The 23,508-nt window shown below is 39.4% G+C and overlaps 4 protein-coding genes across 5 annotated transcripts in view; 1 reads left to right on the top strand and 3 right to left on the bottom strand.

The window, feature by feature from the left end:
• The window catches only part of acvr2ba (activin A receptor type 2Ba), an 18,822-nt gene extending 14,155 nt beyond the window's left edge, over window positions 1–4,667 (bottom strand). The window contains exons 1-2 of the mRNA XM_010794689.1: window positions 4,196–4,667; window positions 2,048–2,255 (exon numbers count right to left, since the gene is read on the bottom strand). Of these exons, the coding sequence (XP_010792991.1) occupies window positions 2,048–2,255; window positions 4,196–4,247 (260 nt within the window). The 5' untranslated portion in view covers window positions 4,248–4,667. The remainder of the gene's footprint in view (window positions 1–2,047; window positions 2,256–4,195) is intronic.
• Window positions 4,668–7,612: 2,945 nt separating this feature from the next.
• On the bottom strand, window positions 7,613–9,771 carry LOC104965682 (gamma-crystallin N-A). Of its 2 annotated transcripts, none has more exons than XM_010794686.1 (4): window positions 9,733–9,771; window positions 9,281–9,529; window positions 8,634–8,779; window positions 7,613–7,876 (listed from the first exon to the last, which is right to left on the bottom strand). In XM_010794686.1, the coding sequence occupies exons 1-4, from the start codon at window positions 9,751–9,753 to the stop codon at window positions 7,741–7,743; spliced, it is 552 nt and encodes a 183-aa protein (XP_010792988.1). In that variant the 5' UTR covers window positions 9,754–9,771; the 3' UTR covers window positions 7,613–7,740. The 2 variants fall into 2 exon arrangements, with proteins under 2 accessions (XP_010792988.1, XP_010792989.1); XM_010794687.1 differs by lacking the exon at window positions 9,733–9,771 and adding an exon at window positions 9,619–9,689.
• A 1,425-nt stretch (window positions 9,772–11,196) lies between these two features.
• On the top strand, window positions 11,197–13,117 carry ly97.3 (lymphocyte antigen 97, tandem duplicate 3). The gene is made up of 4 exons (XM_010794685.1): window positions 11,197–11,286; window positions 11,612–11,680; window positions 12,042–12,164; window positions 12,965–13,117. The coding sequence occupies exons 2-4, from the start codon at window positions 11,632–11,634 to the stop codon at window positions 13,069–13,071; spliced, it is 279 nt and encodes a 92-aa protein (XP_010792987.1). The 5' UTR covers window positions 11,197–11,286; window positions 11,612–11,631; the 3' UTR covers window positions 13,072–13,117.
• A 2,089-nt stretch (window positions 13,118–15,206) lies between these two features.
• On the bottom strand, window positions 15,207–21,133 carry rheb (Ras homolog, mTORC1 binding). Its single transcript, XM_010794684.1, has 8 exons — window positions 20,833–21,133; window positions 19,956–20,027; window positions 17,616–17,683; window positions 17,425–17,507; window positions 17,262–17,318; window positions 17,103–17,150; window positions 16,712–16,793; window positions 15,207–15,511 (listed from the first exon to the last, which is right to left on the bottom strand). Exons 1-8 carry the CDS (start codon window positions 20,882–20,884, stop codon window positions 15,419–15,421), a joined length of 555 nt encoding a protein of 184 aa, XP_010792986.1. The 5' UTR covers window positions 20,885–21,133; the 3' UTR covers window positions 15,207–15,418.
• Window positions 21,134–23,508: the final 2,375 nt, after the last annotated feature.

Below are 23,508 nucleotides of genomic sequence, written 5' to 3'. Positions count from 1 at the left end.
CCCCCGTTGATAATTCTCGATCGTTGACACCTATGGTTGGCACGCTGATAACAATTTTTTTTTAAATGGCACTTCATATCAAAAAGGTTGCCGACCCCTGATGTAGAGTAAAAGCAAACAGCCCTTCAGGCTTAAGCTATTTCAGCTGATGAACACTGGCATGTCACTCAGCACTACAACTACCTTTAACAATCACAATTGGATGAGGCTCTAACACCTTGCTAAAGAACTACCTGTTCTATTGGCGGCGAATGACTAACTCTTTATAAGCACAGATGTGTCATCTGGGGGATATTATCACAGTCCTGTTTTCTCCAGCTGGCCTTCGTGAAAACACCAGCTTGTCCACAATGTTGTGGTTTGAATATTTAAAGTTTGATCACGCTGCACAGCTCTGCTGATAAAGGCTAGTTTGAAATTCTCCTCCTGACTTAGAAACTCCTGCGAGGCCGGGTGCCACCGTATCTCTGTGCCATCGCCGGGCTGTGGACACTACGCTGTACTCTGCACCGGCGGTACAGATACTATCTGTTACTCCCACTAAGAAGGAGTGTGAGCTCTGCTGGCTGCAGAGCATTTGGCAAACATGAATTCTTCCTGTTGAAATCACTTCCACCATCTAATGGAGTCTGCTTCTTTATCATGATTGGAAATTACATTTTCATATCACTTCAGTTTACCTCAACATGTTTGGGTAGTTTCAGACATTTAATACGAGTGCTGTGTTTGTGTAGATACTTCCATGTGTGGATGTAGTGGGACAAACTCCTTCTGGTTTTTGGCTGGTTTGACACAAGTTGTCCGTTAATCAATCTTCAGAAATAAATGGATAGCTTTTGGATAATTCATCAACTATAAGTAACTTGACGGTTAAATGATTTAATATTTGCTAAGATATCAAATTATTCAATGTGTACATTTCCAGTTTTTTCTTTTTTTGCGATTAATTGAATATGTAATAGCTATGGGGTTTGTACCCTGAAACAGACAAAGGAGTAGTTGAATAGGTTATCTTGGGCTCTGGGAAATAGCCATTTTAGTTAATCAAATGGTCAAGATGAAACAAGAGGCTTTAGACGTTTCAGCACTATACTCCTTTAATATAAGCTCATTTGCAGTGTGTATGTCTAAAGTATTCATAGAGGTGGCTATGTGTGTTTGTCAATTTACATAATGTGTGCTGAGGCTTGTACTAAGTTACAAGTTTATCGAGTGCAATTTCAGCTAAAGCAGTCAGTCTTATATATATACAACAGCAATACATCCTGCCCTCATGAAGGTAATAATGTGCCATCTTGGTCGAATCTGTTTTTACAGAGGAGATGATTTAACTGTATAATCTTTTTGGAGGATGTAGTTTGTGGAGTTGTTGAAACGTATTGATTTATACTAAAAGGTGTTTTATTATTTTTCATCCCCGCTTACAACAACAAGAGTCGGCTAAATAACAGATGCACCCAGTCTGTATAATAAACTGGCAACTGCCTGAATGTAATGTGTGTTGAGATTTATGTGACAAAGCAATGCAAATATGTAAAAACAAATCTATATGCAAATAAGTCACAGATAATATATCCAGCATATCTTCATGTTATGATTTGTTTTATTGTCAAGTTGGGATGTTGTAAGGCTTCAACGGATGATTGTTGATTATTTATATTATTTCCATCGTATGATCTGTACAAAATGTTAAAAAAAAAAAAAAAGGGAATAATGCCGGACATCATTTTCATGTGTAAATTGCTTGTTTTGTCCAAATACAAGGACATAACCCACAGACAATACATTTAAAAAAAAAAATCCTAGCATTTGAGAAGCCAGAAACACCTGTTTTTTTATTTGATGGGCTGATTGACATATTGTTTTAGCATGTTTTATTTCTGCTGCTGAAAAGGCCCTGTGTCAAAGAACCATAGCTGTCTTGAACTACATGCATCTACAGAAGATGATTTTTGTGTTGTACTCCCTGCCAGTCACTCTGGGTACAAGATACCTAAAACATAAATGTAAATACAAAGGTGGCGATGACCTCGCTCAGTGACCCCACCTGTCATAGCAGTTGAAGTCGTCCAGCCAGCAGCCTTTCTTCACCAACTTGATGGTCCCTGAGGAGTTGAGCCAGGAGGAGTAACAGTGCAGTCGCTTGTCCTTCTCCCCCTCGCAGCGTTCGAAGCCGCTCTGGTTGGTCCTCTCTGTACGCCAGTTATCATTGTAGTACACACACTCCCGGGTCTCTGCTTCGCCCAGACTGTACCCTGAGAAGGACAGAAGGCCTCAGTCAGCTCACGTCTTAATGAATTGGAAATCAACAGCGGAAGCACAGACATATGGTGCAGGATCTGCTCGGTGCCACGAAGAAACATCACTGAGCAGAGCCTCTATCATCACTGTGGCACACGGCCAAGTTCGGGAGCTCTGTGTAGTGAAAAGGGACTTCCTCTGGGCATAGAAATTGTTGCTGATTTGTAGTTCAGCCTAATCCCATTCACTAAAATATCTATTCAGAGAGTAACAACTAAAAAGAAGGGAACAATTTAATTAGCAATATAAAAACAATGGTATGCCCTGCTGTGATATAGAAGACCACCAGTGTGCTACTTCTATAGATAAGGACTTGCTGTAGTGTGACACAGCTGGAAACACAGATAAGAGCTTTTTCTTTAATGGCTTTTACTGTCATTTAGCAGGAATAGTTTCCCTATAACCAAGTTGGGACTTGACCAAAGCTGTCAGTCTCCGACAATTCCTGATTGAGGTTTTTTTTTAAATTATTTTCTCTTTGGGATTTAGTGTTGGACACACTGAAGGAACATATAGGTGTTTTTGATTAATTCAGGAGCAGATAACATGTCATTCACAATGGCTCTCGGACATTCATGCCTAATCTTTGTTCGCAGAAAAAATAGTGGCTGTCTCTTTAAATCCCTGCCTATAGGAGGCCGCCCATCCCCCACCGTTACCCCCATCAACCCATTACACACACAGGCACGCATCCACTAACACACACACATACATTTAGTTGTCGGCAGCTTACAATGGATTTCATTATAGCATAAGGGGGTGCATGCAATGACCAAACATCATTCTCATTATAAAGTATTGAATAAATGAAGGTGGTAAAGATTAACACACACACACACAGTCGAGATGTTCAATGCTCCATTGAGCAGAGATGGCATTTCTGTTCTGTGGTCACATGATCCGGGAGGACTTTTACTACAAGATCATTCCCCAACCCCCCTCCCTCTGTCACTTACTGAGGCTTACACCACAACAACATGAATTCTGGAGAAGCAACTTACTGTATACTCCGAGTCCTAATCTATAAACCATAAAGGCATTAGCCACAGCGCTATTTGACAGCTGCCTGAATGAAAAATGTATTACAGTTCGGGGGAAAAGTGGAAAGGCAAAGTGGATATTATTGTAAAAGCACTACAGGGAATGCCTAGCTAGGGACAAAGATGAACGTGTTGGGCACACACATATGAGTTGCAAACAATGGCACAAAAAAAAAAATCACCAAACAAAGAAAAAACAACCCATTATGCTCTATTTCACGGGGTTACAAATCACATGCTTTAGAGACGAAACTGTGTAACAGTAACCTCAATTTGAGGTAAAGACCTGACTTCACACAACAGCTGCTCTCTCGTCAAATCAAACGCACATTGATTTATGAAAATCCTTTTAGGGGAAACGGTGTTATCAAAGGCTCTTGTTGAGGCTGTGACCACAAACAGGAGAGCAGACCTGATGTAGCCTATAAGGTTTCAGGATGTTGATGCAGCTGCTGCCTTCTATTCCTGCCACTGTTAGGAAAGCCGAGGGGGACGCAACAGTTTTACATTTGGATATATTTGGGGGGATTTATTCAGCCTAAAAAGCTGTATTTAATGCCGTTTCGTGTATTTTCTTCGCGTAAAAAGTCTCGGCTTTCCCTCGAATAATTCCCGTGTGTGCATTAGAGGTGGTTGTGGGGGCAAACAGAGAAAAGGCGATTATGGTAAGAGAATCAAATCCCCACCGCTGACCGATAGTATCTACAGCCAACAAAAGTTTAAGCCACAAACACACGAAAACTCGCTCGCGGGTCGAAATTTCCACCGCAAACAAATTACACACTTAAATGTCTCTGCTCTGGACTCGGAGAACAAAACTGTTGCAAATTCAGAACCAACAAAAAGCAGCTTACCTGCGCATAAAGTTCCCAGAAGAAGTGAACAAGTCAGCCATGAAAAAGACATGTTCCGTTTTTATTTCAGGACCGATATTTCCCCCGCTTTCCGTCGCGAACATTAAAACTCAGGTTGTCCGAAACATCAGTCCAGGATCAAAACGACCACAGGCCTCCGGTCCCTCCAGCAGCCTAACCACCACCACAACGCGTGTCAATAGCCGCGACGCTGCAACAATGTTGCAAGAGAAGATAGGAGCGATTAACTGACTGTTAGTCCAGTAATACGGGCAGCATTTCGCGTCGGAAGTGGATCCAAAAACCGAATGGAAAGCGTTTAAAGCATCCGAGACGAAAGCTCAGCGCTCTTTTTGAGGTTATTCACTTGAATAGTAGCACCGCTGCATCGGGAGGTCGGTCGGGGTTTACATGCATGTTACTGATCTGTGTCCAAAATGGCTCCTAAATGGGGAATGGGCTGCAAACAGGGAAACCCGGATGTGTAAACACAAAGAGGGGAATTCAGGCAGCCAGCGTGTGACCTTAACACGACACCGTAGATACACGCCTGGAATGACTTTATTTTATCTTCGTATAGATAGATACTACGTTCATTTAATCTTTTAAAAACTATCGGAGGGGAATAATAGGGGAAATATTTGTGCTTTTCATGTTGGTATTTGCCCCGGTCCGCTGGTATACACTTGCACTTTCTGTGGTCAGAGTGGGTATTTTACTACTTTTCGCTTCCTATCATTTAGCCCGGGGTTTAAATTACATTTTCAGGAAATGTCTCATTATTCTACTCGTGATAAATAGGATAGTGCGATATTTTTAGCCTCTTAAAAAAATCTACGGTATTATGTTTTAATTGTATTTGCAGTATACCAACATACATACAAATTGTATACAAAAGTGTCCTAGCTAATTCAATATTTACATAACACAACCCATTATATCTGTTTATCTGTATCAGTGTAATAAGTTTGTTTTCCAGCCCCACAAAGAGTATAATCAATTCTGAAGATCTTTTCTATCTGAGTTATCTTTTATGCATTAGTGGCACTGCTAAAAATAGCTGACCTAATTTGTAGTAACAGGATACATTAAATGCTATTTTAAATAAATTCGTTCTAATTGCTTATTTTTCTGCCAGCCTATGGGTCTTAAATATAAAATATTTATTACATAGCACAACCAAAATGAAGCCAAACTGTGGCTCATAATGAATCACTTTGCATTTGTAATATTACCACAAAACAGGAAATGTGTGACAATGTTCTTCCCCAATCTCTTCTAGTGTTATTTTATAAGTTTGCCTTGTTCTCTTGATAATTGCTAAATAACACAGACTTAGTGACAAAGTTCGGTCGGACTGCAGACTTATAAAAGTATTTCCTTTAAAAAGGTTAAGCTTTAAGTCATTTCCTCTCCACTCATTTGGTATGCTTTTCTTTTGTAATCCCCCCACTTAAGAGGAATGCACAGCTCCATTAGAGCAAATAATCAAGTATTTTTATTGAAATGAAATAGACATCTATGGATGTAAAATACCATTGCACATAGTTTTTCCTTGCATAGTATCTAAGACACGCTCTTTCAAAACGGTAATCCTTTGTGCAAAAAAAAAACCCCCATCATTATAGAAAATCAGCGATGACATTGTTAAAATGCCATTAAGGCTCGCTCACAGTTTCCTTCTCTCCTTTCTCATCTTTGACATCCAGACTAATGGCATGTTGGTGACACCCAGACAATTCATGGAGTAAATGGCTCAGGAATAAGGTTAGACATAGGTAATCGCCCTTAAACTAGTGCCACTGAGTGTAACTCAAGACAAAGCATTTCCTCATTAAGCCATCCCATATTGACCCGGTAACTCGATAGAGGCCATGAGCAAAATGTTGTAAAGATAGGTGTTCTGTTGTCATGACATTTGGAAGAGAAAGCACATGAGTCCTCATTAAAGGTCTTATGGTCACAGACATTCCCAAAAGAATAAGAGCACAGGGCAAATGATGCATCGGTGCATAAATAAACATGAAACTATGAGCTGATAATGTTATAAAAGGCTGTTTAAGATATCTTATGGCAGTCTGGTACTGCTTATACTGCATATTATAAACACATGTCCATTCAGGTAAACCCTGAAAGGACAACATTAAAGAGGCCCTATTGGGGTTTTCTGTTTCCGGCAGTGTGAGGTTTTTATGCATTTAAATGGTCTGCAAAGGCTAAAATCCTTCTGTTCCCTCCAGAGGGAGTAACCTGAAATGCTCGATTGTACTCATGCGTTTACTGCCTGAACATAGTGATATCCCTTTGAAACACTCAGCTTCTATTGGCTAGCTCTCCAACACATTGTACATGATAGATTAAGGGGCAGGACATCTCTAAGCGGCTGACCAATCACAACTGAGCCGGCCAGCTAACCAAGACTGGGCTCTGGTTTCAGACAGAGGGTGAAAATAGGTGCTGCAGCACAGGCAGTATGAGAAAAATAATTGAACATTAAAGTATGTAAGCATGTCACAGTAGAGGCACAAAATACAATTATGAACCTGAACATTTGTATAATAGTGCTCCTTTAATTAATAAATCATTCAGAACTATTGTTTATTTTATAATCTTAGTTCATCCACAGAAGAATTGCAAAATATGGGTATTTTTCAGATGTTTGTGACAATGAGGTTGCGAGTCCCTCTTGTGACCGCTTAAAAAACCCTGAGGTGAGCGTCAGGACTTCACAGTAAAATAGATAAATGACACTAGGTGGTAGCAGAGCTCCCCGGGGCAGGGGCAGATACAGCTTCAACCTGTCCAATATCCCTTTTTCACTCTTGATTTATACACTGTATATGTTCGGAGACCACACCATTTTTATTGTTTACTGCTGTCTGCCACACCTGAGGGAAAGAGTTTGTGGCGTAGTGGACTAGTACGTTGGTGTTCGGATCAGGTGTTCGGAGCAGGGGAGCACAGGTTCAAACCCCACTGCAGTCGTTGTGTCCCTGGTCAAGACACTTCACCCCAAATTGCTCCTGTGGGGATTACCCACAGTATTGAGTATGAAAGTCGCTTTGGATAATAGCGTCTAACAAGTGACATGTAATGTTTTATTTTTAGCATTAAAAAAACATTTTATTTCCCTTCTGAATGTTTAAAATGCCACTATAGCTTTCTATTAATCTGTGTTCAGTGGTATTCAGAGTATCTCATTTAACTTGGTAATGGCTCCATTAGTTTTGTAGTTATGTTGTATAAGAGACAGCAATTACCTGAGTCATAGCCTGCAGCCATTTCTAGTGTGGTAGTTAAGTGAAGAGTTTCAAACAGGGAAAAAATGGAAATAAGATTGAAGATAGTGCCAGATCACTATTACAACCTTTGAATAATTCAGTACAAAAATAAAAAAGGAACAAGCAATGTCAAACATTTTCTTCATCTTTTATTATTTTACTGCCCCACAGAGTCAGCATGGGATTACTTGACAGTGGGGTGTGTTTTTCCTCAGTTGATGATCTGACGCTCGCAGACACATTGCCTGTGACTGTGAGGGGCTTTTAGAAGTAGTTTGCCACCCTGCGAACAGACTGGATGCTGGGGTTCTCCGCCTGCCACTCCATGTGGGTGCTGTAGTTTCTTCTCTCCACGATGTACATGCGTCCGCGGTAGTTAGGCTCCTCATACATCACCCAGCTGTTTGAGAAAATGAATAAAAACATTAACATATATTTAAATATAATACATGTGTGACAGTGATATCTGACTTGTCATATATACTGTCTAAAATCAATGTTTAGAGTTTAAAGGGGCCAAAATATTAAACATATTGTCTGTCATACATCTTGTATTTATAGATGATTTATCGTTTTCCCTAAGATCTGAGACAGACAACTCTAATAAAAAACCATATTTTCTTTTATATATTTTATTGTGGGGCAATTTATGTCTTTAATTGAGTGTTGGTCGATAGATAGGAGACAAGAAGTGAGGGTAGATGCAGCTGGTACATGGCCACTGGGGCACACCACCTCTAGTAGCCCTCCTCCAACACAATGTTGGTTAGTATAATTTAGTTTTTTAAGCATAAATAAATAAAGTCATGACTTATAAATTCAAAAAAACGTATTTCCCCAGCCTCTCTCATTTAATCTGAATTATCCTCAGACATTGACAGAGTATCAAGGACACTTTTTCTAGAAAGTGATGCTGCTGTATAATGTCTAACGCAACATTAAAAGCTATGCAATACACCCAAAAGCAAACAAAGTGGTTCGTGTGAATCTACTGATGAAAAGGTGTTTTTTGCATGTCAAAACTAATAAATACATCTTTCAAATGTTTATTTGGGGGCAAACTGACGCTTTAAAAATGCACATGTTGGTGCTTGTAAGTTTTCTGAGCAGGTTAAAACACTCTGACCAACTGTTTTCCCTGCTTCAGAGATACTTACGCTCCATCTCCATAAACCTTGACGGAGTTGACGCAGCTCTTGGTCAGACCACGAGCCTGCAGGAAGGGGCAGTCTTCACACAGCTCCACACACTCGCCTGAGAAGTTGTCTCCCTCGAACAGCTCCATCCTGTAGTGCTCTCCATGCTGTGGAGGATAATAACATGCCCTCTCACTGATTCTTTGCAAAAATAGTCAACTCATTGCATAGAACCAAGGTCTCTATAAGACAAGCACTGTGTTGTATGCGCCAACACATTCCATAGAAATCTATAGGTTAAATGTTCACGGAGGACAATATGTAAAACCCACGCTCTGCAATACGTCTCAAGTGCACTTTAAATATGTGATTTTCTTTCAGCTGATGGCGTTAATGTATGAGATGTGAAGACCTGCAAGCTATCGATATGCTTCTGTACGCCAACACACTTATGTCTGAGTTATTATAGACCTATAGGAAATCATTCTGCAGTAATTGGAAAAACAGAAGTGCACACATGGGGCCACACATGTGCCAGCCTTAAAAAAACACAAATATTTGTCTGTCCCTGGGGTCTTTCTGTCTCTGTCTTTCCCTTACACACACGTACACACACGTACACACACACACACACACACACACACACACACACACACACACACACTTACCATCCTGATTGGCTTGCAGGAGCCCATGTGATCGTTATGGGAATTCCAGCGCTGGAATTCGGGGTATTCTCCATGCTCCAGAATGTACTGCTGGCCCTTGAAGTCTGGGTGGTCATAGCAGACGTAGGCCCCGCTCTCCACACGGACAGAGTTTACCCTGTTCATGAAGCCACGGTCCTGGAAGTTGTCACAGTCGCTGCAGATCTCCAGCTTCCTCCCGGTGAAGCATTTCCCCTCATAGAACACGATCTGTTTGTTAAAGCAGTGGAGAATCAAATATTAAACGGATACTGGAATGGAAAAAGTCGTAAAGATCTATTGTCAAAGTGCCACTCAACATTTTAAATGTGAAGTTGGACCAATCCGCTATCTCAACTGCCTTTGAAGTTGACATATGTTTGTGTGCCGTAACATGATTTAGTTTCACTGCCATCCTCTGTTGTGGTACTCACCTTTCCTGAGTACTGAGACATTTTCCACTGTTCGCTGTTCCAAACTAGTCACAAAGTCTAAGTGGAAAAATTTGGCCTCCCAGATATATATGGACAACAGGGAGTGTGGCGGTATCACGAGGCAGAGGCAACAAAAGCACAACAATGGGGGGTTTAGACATTTTGCCACATGGACAGTTTCCCATACATGCGCCACTGCTGATATTGTAGTTTGGCTCTTTGGGTTGGACCAAACAATAGAAGGGGAGAGATTCTGCTATGATTGGGCTTTGGGAGTGATGTTGCAGAATATTATTTGGGTGGTGGTAGGAAAGCAAACAAAGAAGTGAAATCAGAGGTGAAAGTACAAAGTGCACATAAGAAAATCCACCTTCTGATAACTTGTGTGAGTAACTGGGAAAATGTAAAAAGGTGTGGTCCTAGTTAATGTCTGAGTTTTGATGGCAGCAGATCTGATACTCCGAAAACAGATTTTCATCCAGCTTTTCTTCCAGCTCACTCTCTGTTGTGTTTCTCTGCTGATCCAGGCACAATCCCTGGATACTTTAGACCTTGAACCATGACAATTTCCCACCGTTAAAGCATCAAAGAGCAGCAGTTTTAAAGTAAGACAGGTGGAGCAGGATACAAAACAGATGAAAACCTGTCTTTCATGTACTGTACGATTTCAGCCCCCTCTCTCTTTCTAAAGTGGCATAGAGAGGAGATGAAACACACACATTCAAATGATTCAGTGCACTCAAATGGGTCTTTTGAGATTAGAAAGTCCAACAAGGTTTGGTCTTCACATTAAAGCTGTCAATCAAATGGGTAAAACACTGTGTGTTGGTTGGGAGTATTTCACTCAAAAATAAAAAATATGTTAGTTTGTTTGTTCATGAGTAGCCTCTTTTCTTCAAAAGAAATTCATCAAATATTTCTGAAAATAATTAGCTACATTTTTCACCCAGACACTGGTGGATTGGAGATACGTAGGAAAATTGAGTTCACATTTCTTTAGCACCAAAGAAAACATTTCTTTTATGCAGCATCTCTTAGAGACATTTATTTCAAGTGTTTAATAGTTGAACAGGAGTGCCAGTCTTTCCTCTTCTTTCATTAGAGCTATTCAAGTCTATTCAGGCTTTGTATAGAGGCAATTCACGAGTCTGAAGCCGAGGTTAGTGAGAGCACCGAGCTGCAGGCATTACACCTCATATAGGTCAGACATAATCCACCTAAAGCAAACATACTGTGCCCTTCAATAATATCTTCCTGTCCTCCTAAGGTTTGAATACAGCTAACTCTGCACCTCTGACAAATGCAGATATTAATGTTTGCGAAAGACTCATAAATGACAGAAGTAGACAAAGGGTGGACGGCTCTTGCACAATGCGGGAATCTGAGCATTTGCAAACTTTGACCCCCGAACACAGTGTACCAGGGTGGGTGAGTTACTAAGTATATAGACTTAACAGAGAAACACCAGTTAATGGGACCAAGAGTATAAAAAGAGGTAGAGTGGATGAATACATCTCAGTATTTAGCAGAAACCGAGACAGAAGAATCAGCAAGGTATGCACACTTAAATTAAACCTTTTTCGTTTGTTATTTATGACATTTATTTAACACTTTGAAATGTTTTTCATAACAGATACATTCAATATTGATTATACATGTGTTGCTATTATTTAATGTACAATTTCATGACTCTGTGCATGCATGCTGTCATTGCACCGAATTCTATTTATGTATATATTTTAAATCAGTTCCTTAAATCATGAGATACACTCACAATGGAAAGATTTACAGGAGGAGTAATGTCAATGCAAATGCCATAATATCCAGAGTACTGCAGGTACTGTATACATAATCAAATCTGTGCTTTATTTGTCAACAGCTGCAGTGTTGAACAGAACAATGAAGTTCTTGGTGTTGGCTTTAACCGTCGCTCTGCTGTTTACAGCTGGTGCGTCTGTCACTCATTCTCCACTGAATAAACACAAGCCCTGCTGTGCAACAGAGACGTCTGCTTTCTCCTTTTGTCTTTACTGTACAGAAACAATCTCAGCAGACCTGTCAGACACTTAGTAACAGTTTATAGGAGTCATATCTAAGAAATGAAATGATTACATGTGAGAGCACAGTATCTACCTGAGGCTTCATGCACACATTTAACATCTAAGTAGATGAAACCTTACTAATTACCTTTTCAATCCATTTCATTCAACTTGCTCATTGGGCTAGGATTCCTACAGTAAACACATTCACAGAATTATAAGAGAAACAAATCAGAAACACTTGAAATATTGTCTTTTTTTATTTTTTAGGTGAGAGTCTTGACTGCCACCGCTGTGTCTCCAAACAGGCCGGAGGAACCTGTGATCTCAGTGTAGAGACGTGTAAGCCAGGGAAGGATGCCTGTGCTGCTGCCAGCTTCCTCACACCCCCACGTGAGTGTTTCAACACGCTGAAACTCTTCGATCAATAACAAGTACATGGACTCAGTACATTAACCAATATAACATGTGAATATTATCTTTGCTGTGAATCATAGTCAAGTTGGAGGAGAAAACCACTGTATACAAATCAGAGGGTCATAGTGGTGATACTAATGAATTTAGAAAATAGCTTAAGGCCTCTTGTGGCTCCATTGTAACATGTTGTTACGACTGAATAAACGGGTTTGAACTCAATTGCACGACTCACACAGGTTTTTACCAAAAAGGTTTTATTCAAACCACCATCACTTCAATGAGGAAAAAACACTAGGAGCATGAATATAAGAATACTTAGACAAGACGTGGCTCAAAGCTCTGCTTGGGATTCTCTCTGGCATGATACGCTGGTAGACTGTCACAAGAAACGAAACGAACTGGCACAGGACAGAGGGAGACGAGGACAATAAATACACCAGGTAATGGGGAACAGGTGGAAACAATCAGGGGCGTGGTCGACAATCACAGGAGTGGGAGACACACAAGGAAGGGAGGTCAGAGTATCTGAAACGAGAGGAAAGATTACTAATCAAAATTAAAGGGGAAAATCACTAGACAAAGACAAAAAAACACTTAACTAACATAATTTGCGAGAGATGACACATGTAGTCAGTTGCATGTCAATTAACTGAAACAGTTTGTAAAATGTTTGGACATTATGTAAATATATCAAAGTCCATTGGCTCTTCCACAGTGCAGTGCTTCTTATATAATGAAGGAAACGTTTTTTGTTAAAACCTTTTCCCCTTTTTTAGATGGCCAATACCAGAAATGCATGGCTCTTGGAGACTGCGAAATGCTGAAGATGAACGCCTACATCAATATCAACTGCTGTATCGAAGACATGTGCAACACCTTATAAAAATGTAAAGTTTGGCTTTGAGCAAATAAACATGTTTCACAAGGATCATTTTGTCATTCTGATGCATGGAAATCTATAACATTGTGTAATTATATTGGAAGTCAAATACAAAGTCTACCTGCTAATATTACCTTCTGAAGTTAAAGGGTTCCGGTTAAGGCATGAGTTTCATTTTTATCAGGTTGTGTTCTTGTAGTGGCCTTTTCTTAAGCGTCCTTAAAAAAGTGCTCAAACGCATTCATCTTTGTTAGACACCTATAAAAGATGGAAATATTTCTCACCAGCTCTCAAGGATTTTAAACGGCCTTTCACCTTATTCCTTTTTTACAAACATCTTACATTTAATGTTCGATGAAAAACGTCTTCAAGTGTGAAATAACACCCTTAGGAGTCATTTATGAAGAGGAAAACTAAATCTGGTTCACCAGGGCTGTCAGGGTGTAGTTGGATCAGATTGCATTGACAGTGAGCAAACATCCCACCAGCTGTCGCCAGATTCAGATTTTAATATTGGTTTCTCCTCACTGGTGCTCTGAGGAACATGACATCACCTTTTTCTATCTGAGCCCCGCCCACAAGTGAGAGGAGCAGACCAAAGAAAATAGTCATTCAAAATTCTCTGCTATGAAATGAGAAAAACTTAATTAAAATTAATAATCCATCACTCTCAACAGTAAAACACATTCAGAGAAAGTACCACCTTTTGTCTTTATATTAACCACTAATATAGGAGCAAATAAAATCGTATTTTATAAAACGGACAAGTCAAATCAAGCAATCTGAGCCGTGATATAATGAGCGTGTTCCACGGGTAGGATTGTAGTTACTTTTCACAACAAATCAGTATCCCTCCGCGTCTGAGAAAAGCTACAACCGTAACTGTTACATTACGTCCGTAACGAAACTATCTAACTAACAAAGCTTAAGATGGAAACATGTAAGGGATAATGTGCAGCAAGGACTTATTGACCGTTAAGGACGCTCACATCTGACAAAAGAAGTCCGGTCGAAACTAACTAACTAACTAACTAACTGTAAACTGTAACTGTAAAGGGGGGTTGTCCGGTCGAAACTAACTAACTAACTAACTGATATAGAACCACGCCCCTTAGCTGTGATATAATGAGCATATACCACGGCTTGTCGTGAGCTATTGCTTAACTCTACTATTACATTGAACTCTCTGCCTCTTCTGTTAAGGGTATTCTAACCCTAAAAAGACCAACAACAAATATTTTGTTGGCGCAATCAAGTTTCAATAAATAGGTCTACAATATTTTAGATTTTCTGCATTGCTTACTTTTACTAAATCTTAAACAAATAATCACCTGCACTGCATCATGAGCTCTCCTCAAAGAAGGGTATCATTAGAAAGGTAGATAATATTGTTTAGCTGTAAATTGTCCCTTTAACAGTGTTTAATTCTATTTTTATTTGACCGTGAAGTTCAAGTTAGTTCTGTTTTATCTTCTATTTAGAGATGTTTTTGTTGTATAATTGTGTATTTTCTACTCTTTTTTTAGTGTTGTATATATTACCGTCTCTTTAAACATTTTTCTTTTAAATGTTGGTTATAAAACAAACCTTCCCTGCCTCCCAGGGGACACAATAATAATCCACACTCAACCCTGCAGTACATAATCACTTTTTCCTTTAATGATTACAATCAAAAACATTTGTACAACATTTTCAACATTAGAAAATGGATGCAGATTTTTTGTTGGCTGACAGTAACCGCTATGCAAACAAACTGAGGGACAGAGAAGTGGGTACTGCGTGGAGATGAAGTAGAAAAAGAGCTGTTTATATTGGAGGACAGCCGGGGATGTATCAGAAGAAACGTCCACGTTTTCTTATCCGTTTCCAGAGCGTATGCATGGCAGACATGACATTTGTCTTATCTCTTGCTATTTAAACAGAGAAGGACTCGTTGCCTATATGGGAGCAGCATAATGAGGAGCTAAGATGCATCAAGCCACTACTATCTCTGGCCATAGTTACGGTAGTCGTCATTACCGAGCACAGGAAAACATTTTTTCTGATACACCCTAATGAAGCTCTGTGTTTTGCATCAGTGTCGAACACAGACATGGAGGAGGGGTGGACTGTGGGAGACAAGGGAACCACCACTCGTCCTTTTTTTTTCAAACACACAAAGAAAGACCAGGATGACAAAAGGGAATAGGTGATACTGATAAATAACAGTGGAATCAGAGCCATAAATAGACAGTATTGGATATTTAGGACCCTGGAGGGGTGGAGTCAGCTGAGGTGGTGAATAACTGGCAGCTAGCCTTCAAGTAACGGGATATCCCAGTGCAGTGTCCTGTGTGTTGATTGGGCGGCTCTACATCATGGAGCAGGATGTTTTTCCTGGTTGCACGCCGCCTTCCATCTTCTCTGCCTCAAGGATCATCCTCCGGAAAACTTCCACAGCCGTCTGACAGAGATAGAGACACACACACACACACACACACACACACACACACCAACACACACACACACACACACACACACACACACACACACACACACACACACACACACACACACACACACACACACACACACACACACACACACACAACGCTGTCACATGTCTAAGTCACACCACTTTGAATATTCCAGTAGAACAAATTACATCCAGTAGAGGCACACTGGCTTTATGCACAACAAAGAAGGTGTTGTTTTGGCAAATGTAAAGACAGACACACACTTTTGTCTGCTAGGTTAATTTGAAGCAGATAGTTTCCTAGAAAGTGTTTCCATTTTCAAACTTATCTAAGTTTCCTAAATACATAATATATATCAAGATCTGATTATTGTGGCCTTTGTGGCAACTTTTTTGATTACTTTTAGCTCACGTTGGCCAAGCCTTAGCCTGTCCCTGGAAGAAATGTAGGGAATGGATACACTTTTGAACCATTGTTAAATCTGCGTGAATTAATATTTATGGCCACTAGGGGGCAGTAAAGTTAGCTCTAAACACAACTTTGATATATTATCGAGTGAATATATAAAAGCTGTTATCCAACAGTTATTTACACATCCAAAAGGCACAGAGCAATATTAGCATTTAGCTATGTGCCTGTTGTTACTTGAAGTTCAATATACAATCTCTTTTATCTGTGGTTACACTGTTTTGTTTTTAGCTTTTTGGCGAAATCAGGTGATGAGAGCAGTGAGATTGAAACACAAATGAAGCACAAGTTGAGGGCCTTTTATCCCAAACAATGAGCTGAAAGACGTTTAAACACTTGGTAGAGAAACAAGTTGGGTAACATTTCATTGAGGATCTGCCACCATGACTCACCACTTAATAAAAAAGACAGATTTAAACAAAAAAAGTCAAAATACGTCTCTGGTGTATAGGTGAAGATGCTAGATCCTACACTTCCCAGAATTCAACTTGTCATCATCTATTGGTCAGACACCCCCCACCTGGTAGACACGCACATTTCATACTGCATACCCCCAAACGTTTACTGGTAACATTTTTAAGGGTGTAAACTCACATCTGGTTCATAAACAAATTCTCTAGTGGGATTAACCGACAGATAAATAGTTCTTGATAAGATCCATCCCAAACATAAACAAAGTGCTGTTATCTGAATATGATCTCTGCAGTTTTGACTCTTACCTGGTTCTCTTTAGCTGAGGACTCCATGAAGGCAGCGTTCCAGGATTCGGCTAATGCTTTTCCTTCTTCACAACTGATTACTCTAAAATGAAAAAAAAAACATAAATCAAGTTCAACCTAGTTCAACCTATGGATTCTGCTTCCACTGACTAAGGTATATGCGAAAAGAGCTACACAAACTGTTATTATGAACAAGTATTACTACTCGAGCTACCTCCGTCTTTTGGGTCATCTGTGAACAAAACATTAACATCTGCTCTGTATTTCTGTTTGTGTGATATGAAGATGAAAATGAGGAAATACAATAAAAACTGACAAATGCTATGCCCCATGTGTATACCTATTGTGAATGGTTGACCTAATGTTCAGTTTGAAGTGTGTTGGGACATACCGCTCCATATGTAGGTCGTTCTTGTTTCCGACGAGCATAATTGGAACTCTGCAATAGAGGGAAAAGTAAACGGCAAATTGTCATGTATGTTTGATAAATGACATGTCTTGGAAAGCCTAAGGCAGCATAACAAGAAGATAAAATAGGCGAAGAACTTACTGAACTTTTCCCACCATGTCCAATAGTTTTTCATGGATAACTTGTACAACTTCAAAGCTGAAACAAACAAGGGGAAGTTTCCTCTTAAGCCTTTGAATGGCGTTTCATCTCATTATACAGAACTTCATATATCCTTTTGATAAGGAGGGGAGGAAAAGTATACCTTTTATTGGAAGTGACTGAATAGACCAGAATGTAACCGTTGATATCTATGGAGTAGGTCTGTGGGAAGATAGAGTACTCATCCTATAGAGATACAAAAAGAAGGGATTCAAAGTTATTCTGACTATAAGTAACAAGGCAGAATGAACAGTTAACTATTAATGTATATTTGATCAAATTCAGTAACTATACCTGTCCTGCTGTGTCGACCAGCTGAAGATGATACTCTTGTCCATTTATTGTGATCGTTTTAGTGAATGCTGCAGTCAAAAGAAAAGAAAGTTGAACCAATAGATGGATGGAGAGTGTTGGAGCTATATATTGATTTATTTGTGATGTGACTCATGTGTGAATATGCTGGGTCGTATTTATTATGTTCTATCTTTTGTGGAACTGTCCAAAAACAAATGTCTTTACGAGGACAATAAAGTGTGTCGTATCGCACCGTATTAATAGTTAAACATTTCTTCTCTTGCCGTTTTTGTTTCTTCTAAATATACCTTTTATTTAGTGTAATTTAAGTTGATGTAATTAGTTCCTTATGCTTTTATCTTGAAGGCATTTTTGGGCACTGGTTGATTTGGGCACCTGCTGATCGGGTATATATTGGAGATAAGGGCACCAGTATAGGCAAATGTTTTGTTTTACCAGGGTGAGCCAAGGAAAGCTATAGGAAAGGCTGCGGGACAGTAATAGATGAAACCATTGTTCATTGTACTTTTGGAAATAAATCTACGAAACAACGCTCGACTTGGATCATTCCTCTACGTAAGATTCTCTAGCTGGGGCCAGTTTTATTTTGAGTTAAATGTTTTGTATTATTTCTTTTTCCGATTATCCGCTACTGAGAGCAAGACCTTTTAAAGTAAGACTTACTAACACTGTATGTACTACACTATTTATACTATACAGTGCTATAATGTATCTTCATTACTGTACGTTTTCCATCTGCACATCCCCGTATGGATCCCTTTCGGTACCACTGAGTTCATCCAGCACAGGAATGTCAATATCTGCCTGGAGATGGGTCACATTATCTACAGGACTGAGGGATTGCGCTGCCTGCAGCATCTCGCTGATATCACTGACACTTCACTTTATACCCATCCAGAGATTATTTATAGACGCAGACCACACACTCGAGAAACTTAGGGTGATACGGGGGCGAGCGTGTCGGGAAACAGAAAAACAGCCTGCAGGTAAAGTTCAGACTCAAATCCCTGGAGTGTCTGGGAATATGTGTGTTTGCAGTAGTAGCTTGATGAATTACTGTAAGTTACTCTCAATCAGAAAATGTGCTTTTAAACTACCCTCAAGCTAAATTCCCTCTCGCACTGATTTTCGAGCTTATTCCACTCAAGTCAACGTATAAATCTGAACAAACTCCACACCAGCTGATTTTTCCAAAAGGTCCTAAAAATAGAGTCCTTCTTTTTGGCTGAAAGTGTGGAAGCTGAAATCAGCTGGTGTAGTGTTTGGACACATTTAATTAGAGGGAACATCACGCCCTGCTAGGTTACTATTCAGGGCTATAATAATTGTTTCTTCTTTCAGTGAAATCATGATATAAAAGTGAATAAGGTGTACGATTGCGATGATGGTAACGAGCTCAGTTTATATAAAACCAAAATAAAGAATAATGACACATTTGGACATTGTTTATTTGGAGATGTCTGAGTACTTGTCCAATACGCCCATTGTCAAATGTTTGCTATGCAATGACATACTATTTATATAGTGTGATAATGTATAAGACCTGCAATCAATATCGGCCAGTAGAATGACACAATTAAAAACTGTAATGATAGTTGTCACCTTTGTTAACTAAACTTCTCTAGTTCCAACTTGTCAAATGTAAGGATTTGCACCTTTTCTCTGTTTTAAATGATTACAAAGGAAATATGTTTAGTTATTTTGGCCAAACAAAGACACAACAGCAATATGATGACAAGGACTTTGAGGAAATATAATGGATTATGTTACTGCTATTTTATGACATTTTGTAAACTATTTTTTTTGTAATCTCTAATCAAAATAATACTTTCTTGCATTAGTTGCAGCCCAATTGTAAATGCTTCTGCATTCTGTTATCATGTGACTGCAGTATCATATGAGGTTAATACGATAACAGCTACATCTGAGGTAATTTATACACGGAGTAAGGCCACAAGATGTAGCTAAAGCTTTGGAAACAAAGTGTAAGTGGACCTTTAGTTGAGAATTATTTTGTCAACAACAATTATCATATAGGTTTCGAACATAATAACACATTCTGTTGTGTGGAGTTTCACATATATATATAATTGGAGGTTTAAGGACACAGGGTGTCACATTCAGGTTGGAAACTCTTGGAAACTGATCAGACTTAACTTTGTAACACAAGGGAACACAGAGTATAGAAATGATTAATTTCAACATATTATAGTTAGTGTGGCTTTTGTTTATTTTCATCTAATGAACTGGTCACAAGAGGAGGAATCTCAGTTTCCTGTTTGTTTACAGAGGCTGTGACAGTCAACCTTTCCCACTTACTGTTTTCTATTGTCGGGTCATAGGAGTCCACAAACTGGCCTTCAACAAACTGAATGGTCAAAGAGGACTTTCCTGCAAAAACACAAAGGAATATTGTAAACAGATAACATGTGGTGAAATAATTGGAAATTTGAAAATAAATTCACAAAAGCTTCAAAATAATGGTTTGCAGTCCTTCGACTAGTGTTCATTAATCATACAGGACAAAACAACTTGGCTGATTGAGAAACAAAGTGTAATCATCAGCATATCAGTCAAGCTTAAAATCACCTTCCTAAATCCCTATATAAATACCATGAGATGTAACTTAGTAGGCCACCATTAACATAACCCAATCTCTCTATGGGAATATGACATGGTTGTGTTGGTGATGCTGTGCTGGCTGGGCCTACAGTGTTTCTATCTGCGTGTGCCATCTTGCCATCCCCAACATCCCTTCACTGCATGCAAATTGCGCTTCTTTGGTTTCAGATACGATCAAACAAACCGCACAGTAATGCGTCAAATTCGGTTGGACCTTCATGCCCCTCATAAAACATGGCACCAACTAAACCAGGGATAGGGTCACTGATGGAGTCGCATGAATAAGGACATTTAGCGTTAATATATATATATATGTGGAACACATTACGGGAGGCCTCATGTGATAAAACACGCAGAGCCATGTCTCACCTGGTGGCGCTCAGCCTCCTGCTGTGAGATGCTGCATAACAGACCTTACTCCCCATCATTAAAGTCTATTATAGGGAGCGTAATGGCTCCCATTATGGACCTAAATTGACCCATAAGGCCGATAAAATGTAGCCCCAGGGTCGCATCCAAGACGCGCCTGGATGTCTTTATTCTACCCATTTTTCATCGTCGTTTGGGAACTTACCTACGGATCTGTACCCGAGGATGGCAATTTTTCGTGATTTCGGCTGCGGCATATCTCGTCCTGGTTATCGCATCTAGTCCTCGGGGTGGTGTACCGCAACCTCCAACCAGAATGGCATCCAAATGTAAAGGCTGCAGAGATTCGGCACACAGCCTTTCAGATGACAGCAGGAATCACTCTTCTTTGCTATTTTTTTAAGAAAGATTTGAAATTCCAAAGCTTGGAAAAATTATGTTTATCGGTTCATGTGAAAAAAGCATGGAGTATCTGTAGATTTACAATAACTGCGTCACTCCCCTTTGCAATGTAATGAATAAGTAATTATTGCTGTGTTCTAATTGGCTACAAGAAGAGTAAAGGCGGGACTCGAGGCCTGTTGTAAATCTCTGATTGGATAATATAAATGCTCGTCAACCAGTGGTGCTAGCTTCCTGAAATCTGACTGGCTGCCAGACGCGTTGTGATTTGCTGTGTGGTCAGGTGCAGTGTCGTTCATTTTTTTAGGGTCAGGGAGCAGCGATTCTGCCATTACGGCTCCAATTAAGATGTCATTATTTTTGTGTGTATTGTTATTATGTTTAACATGGACACAATGTGGTATATCCATAATGATCCCTACAAAGATGCAATCAATCATTCAGTTCTTAAAGTGGTTTATTTGTAGTTTCTTTTAAGCCCAAATGGGATGGGCACATTTTGGTGCATGACACTTGTTTATATAAAAAAAGGACTTACTACGTAGGCTACGTACTATTAGTAGTATTTTCAGTTTCTGTGTCATTATATTTCTACTCCACTACATTTGAGGCAGACATTTTTAAAGAACACGATTAAACATAACTTAATGGTTATTGTCAAAAGATTATAAGTCTTAATTTGTCAACAGATGTGAATTTTCCAAGCAACAAAACTGTATTTGAAGTAGTTATAACTACCGCATCAACTGCAACAATTGAGTGATTTACACAATGATGCATCAATAATCAGAGTCCAGCAATACGAAATACTTTCTGTATGATGGATGAATTTATGTTAATAATGATTTTCTATGTTTATGTGTGTTTGAATTTTTTCAGGCAGGACTTTTACACAACAGAGTATTTTAACACAATAGTGTAAGTTGTATTCATTAAGTGAAGGATCTGAATATTTCCTTTAGATGAGGAATAAATCAATTTAAATGTGCTTGTTATTTAACCAGAAATTGCAAATAAAAATAATATAAAAGGGAACTTCATCGTGGCAGTTTGAGGAAGGCCTTACACCATTTAAACCAACTGCATAACTGTTTAAAATGAGTAATATTGTAATGTGATAACTAAAGGTGCAATAAGGAATTTATATCTCTTGGCACACAGGTACAATACACAAAACAATATCATTGGAATTCTACCAAATATTTGGAATAAATAGTACTGTATTGTGACTGCTCTCACATTAGCCAGTAGATGTCCCCATAACACCATTTATACATTTCACACAGGAGCCACCAGTACCAGAGGTCTGTCTGTCAGTGCTCAAATAACTATTATATATTCCCAAAGAAACATCACCTTCTAATTATTGTTTATTTCTATCTGTGTCTTACATTTAGGTTCAGACTCTCGGTTTCTTAAGCAGTGCATCACTCTCTCCAAAAACCTCACACATAAATCAGACTACAGACAACCCTGATTATCTGAGCTGATAGTGTGTTCTATAATAGATGGTAAAATACCCATGTCTTAATATAACCGTGGCCTTAACCCAAACCACAGGCACGCAACAATACCATAGGAACTCAGGCCACAATTAGTGGGTAAAGCCAATAGGAATTCAAGGCAGGCGTGGCAAAGGTGGTAGAAAGATGAGAGTCCTCTTTACTTTTAAACAATAATGTTGATCATGTGTGTCAATCACTTCACCAATGATACTGTGTGCAAAACAGAGTATTCTTGCTTTTTCACACAGTTTTTCACACAGTTTAAATGCCAGCTTAGAGACTTTTGGAGCAAAACTCTAGAAGTAATTATATACTCTCTCAAAAATAGCCCCATACAACTGGAGGTGTGCAGGTTTTCTTGCCCTGTGACCAATGAAGTCCCCCGTTTCCCTGTCACGTCCCGGGCTATTACCACTTAATCACAGAAATGTCCAAGTCTCCGTCAGTAAGACCCAACTGTTTTGCCTCCACACACACTTCTCAGCACTGGAGACAAGAAATCACTGGTGTCAGCAATAGGCGATTTGTTCTGCATGACATTGGGTGTCAACAAAATCTCAAATGAAATGGCTGAAGGGTGCCGGCAATCACTGGACACACACACACACACACACACACACACACACACACACACACACACACACACACACACACACACTCATGCACATGAACGCTGTCACTTCCCTCTGTCTCCCTCCTCACACAACACACATACAGGAAATTATGATGACCAAGAATAGGTCACTCTAGTAATACAGCCATGTACTATCCAGGGATTACAGTGTGCTGACATAGGCCAACAATAAATACCCCTGCAAGAACAACAGGTGTCTGACAAGATTGTTTCAATTTAATAAAAGGCTTACACAAGCCTCAGAGCAATAATACATTAAGCTCTTTTAGACATGTTGGCCTTTTATTGCTTCATCCCCTGTGATTGGAAAATTCCTTTATTTCACCCCAACAATTAATCT

The sequence above is a fragment of the Notothenia coriiceps genome, unplaced genomic scaffold (genome assembly GCF_000735185.1).
Source record: "Notothenia coriiceps isolate Sejong01 unplaced genomic scaffold, NC01 NC01_scaffold00037246, whole genome shotgun sequence".
Taxonomy (NCBI): Eukaryota; Metazoa; Chordata; class Actinopteri; order Perciformes; family Nototheniidae; genus Notothenia; species Notothenia coriiceps.
This window is presented reverse-complemented; position numbering and strand designations above follow the sequence as displayed.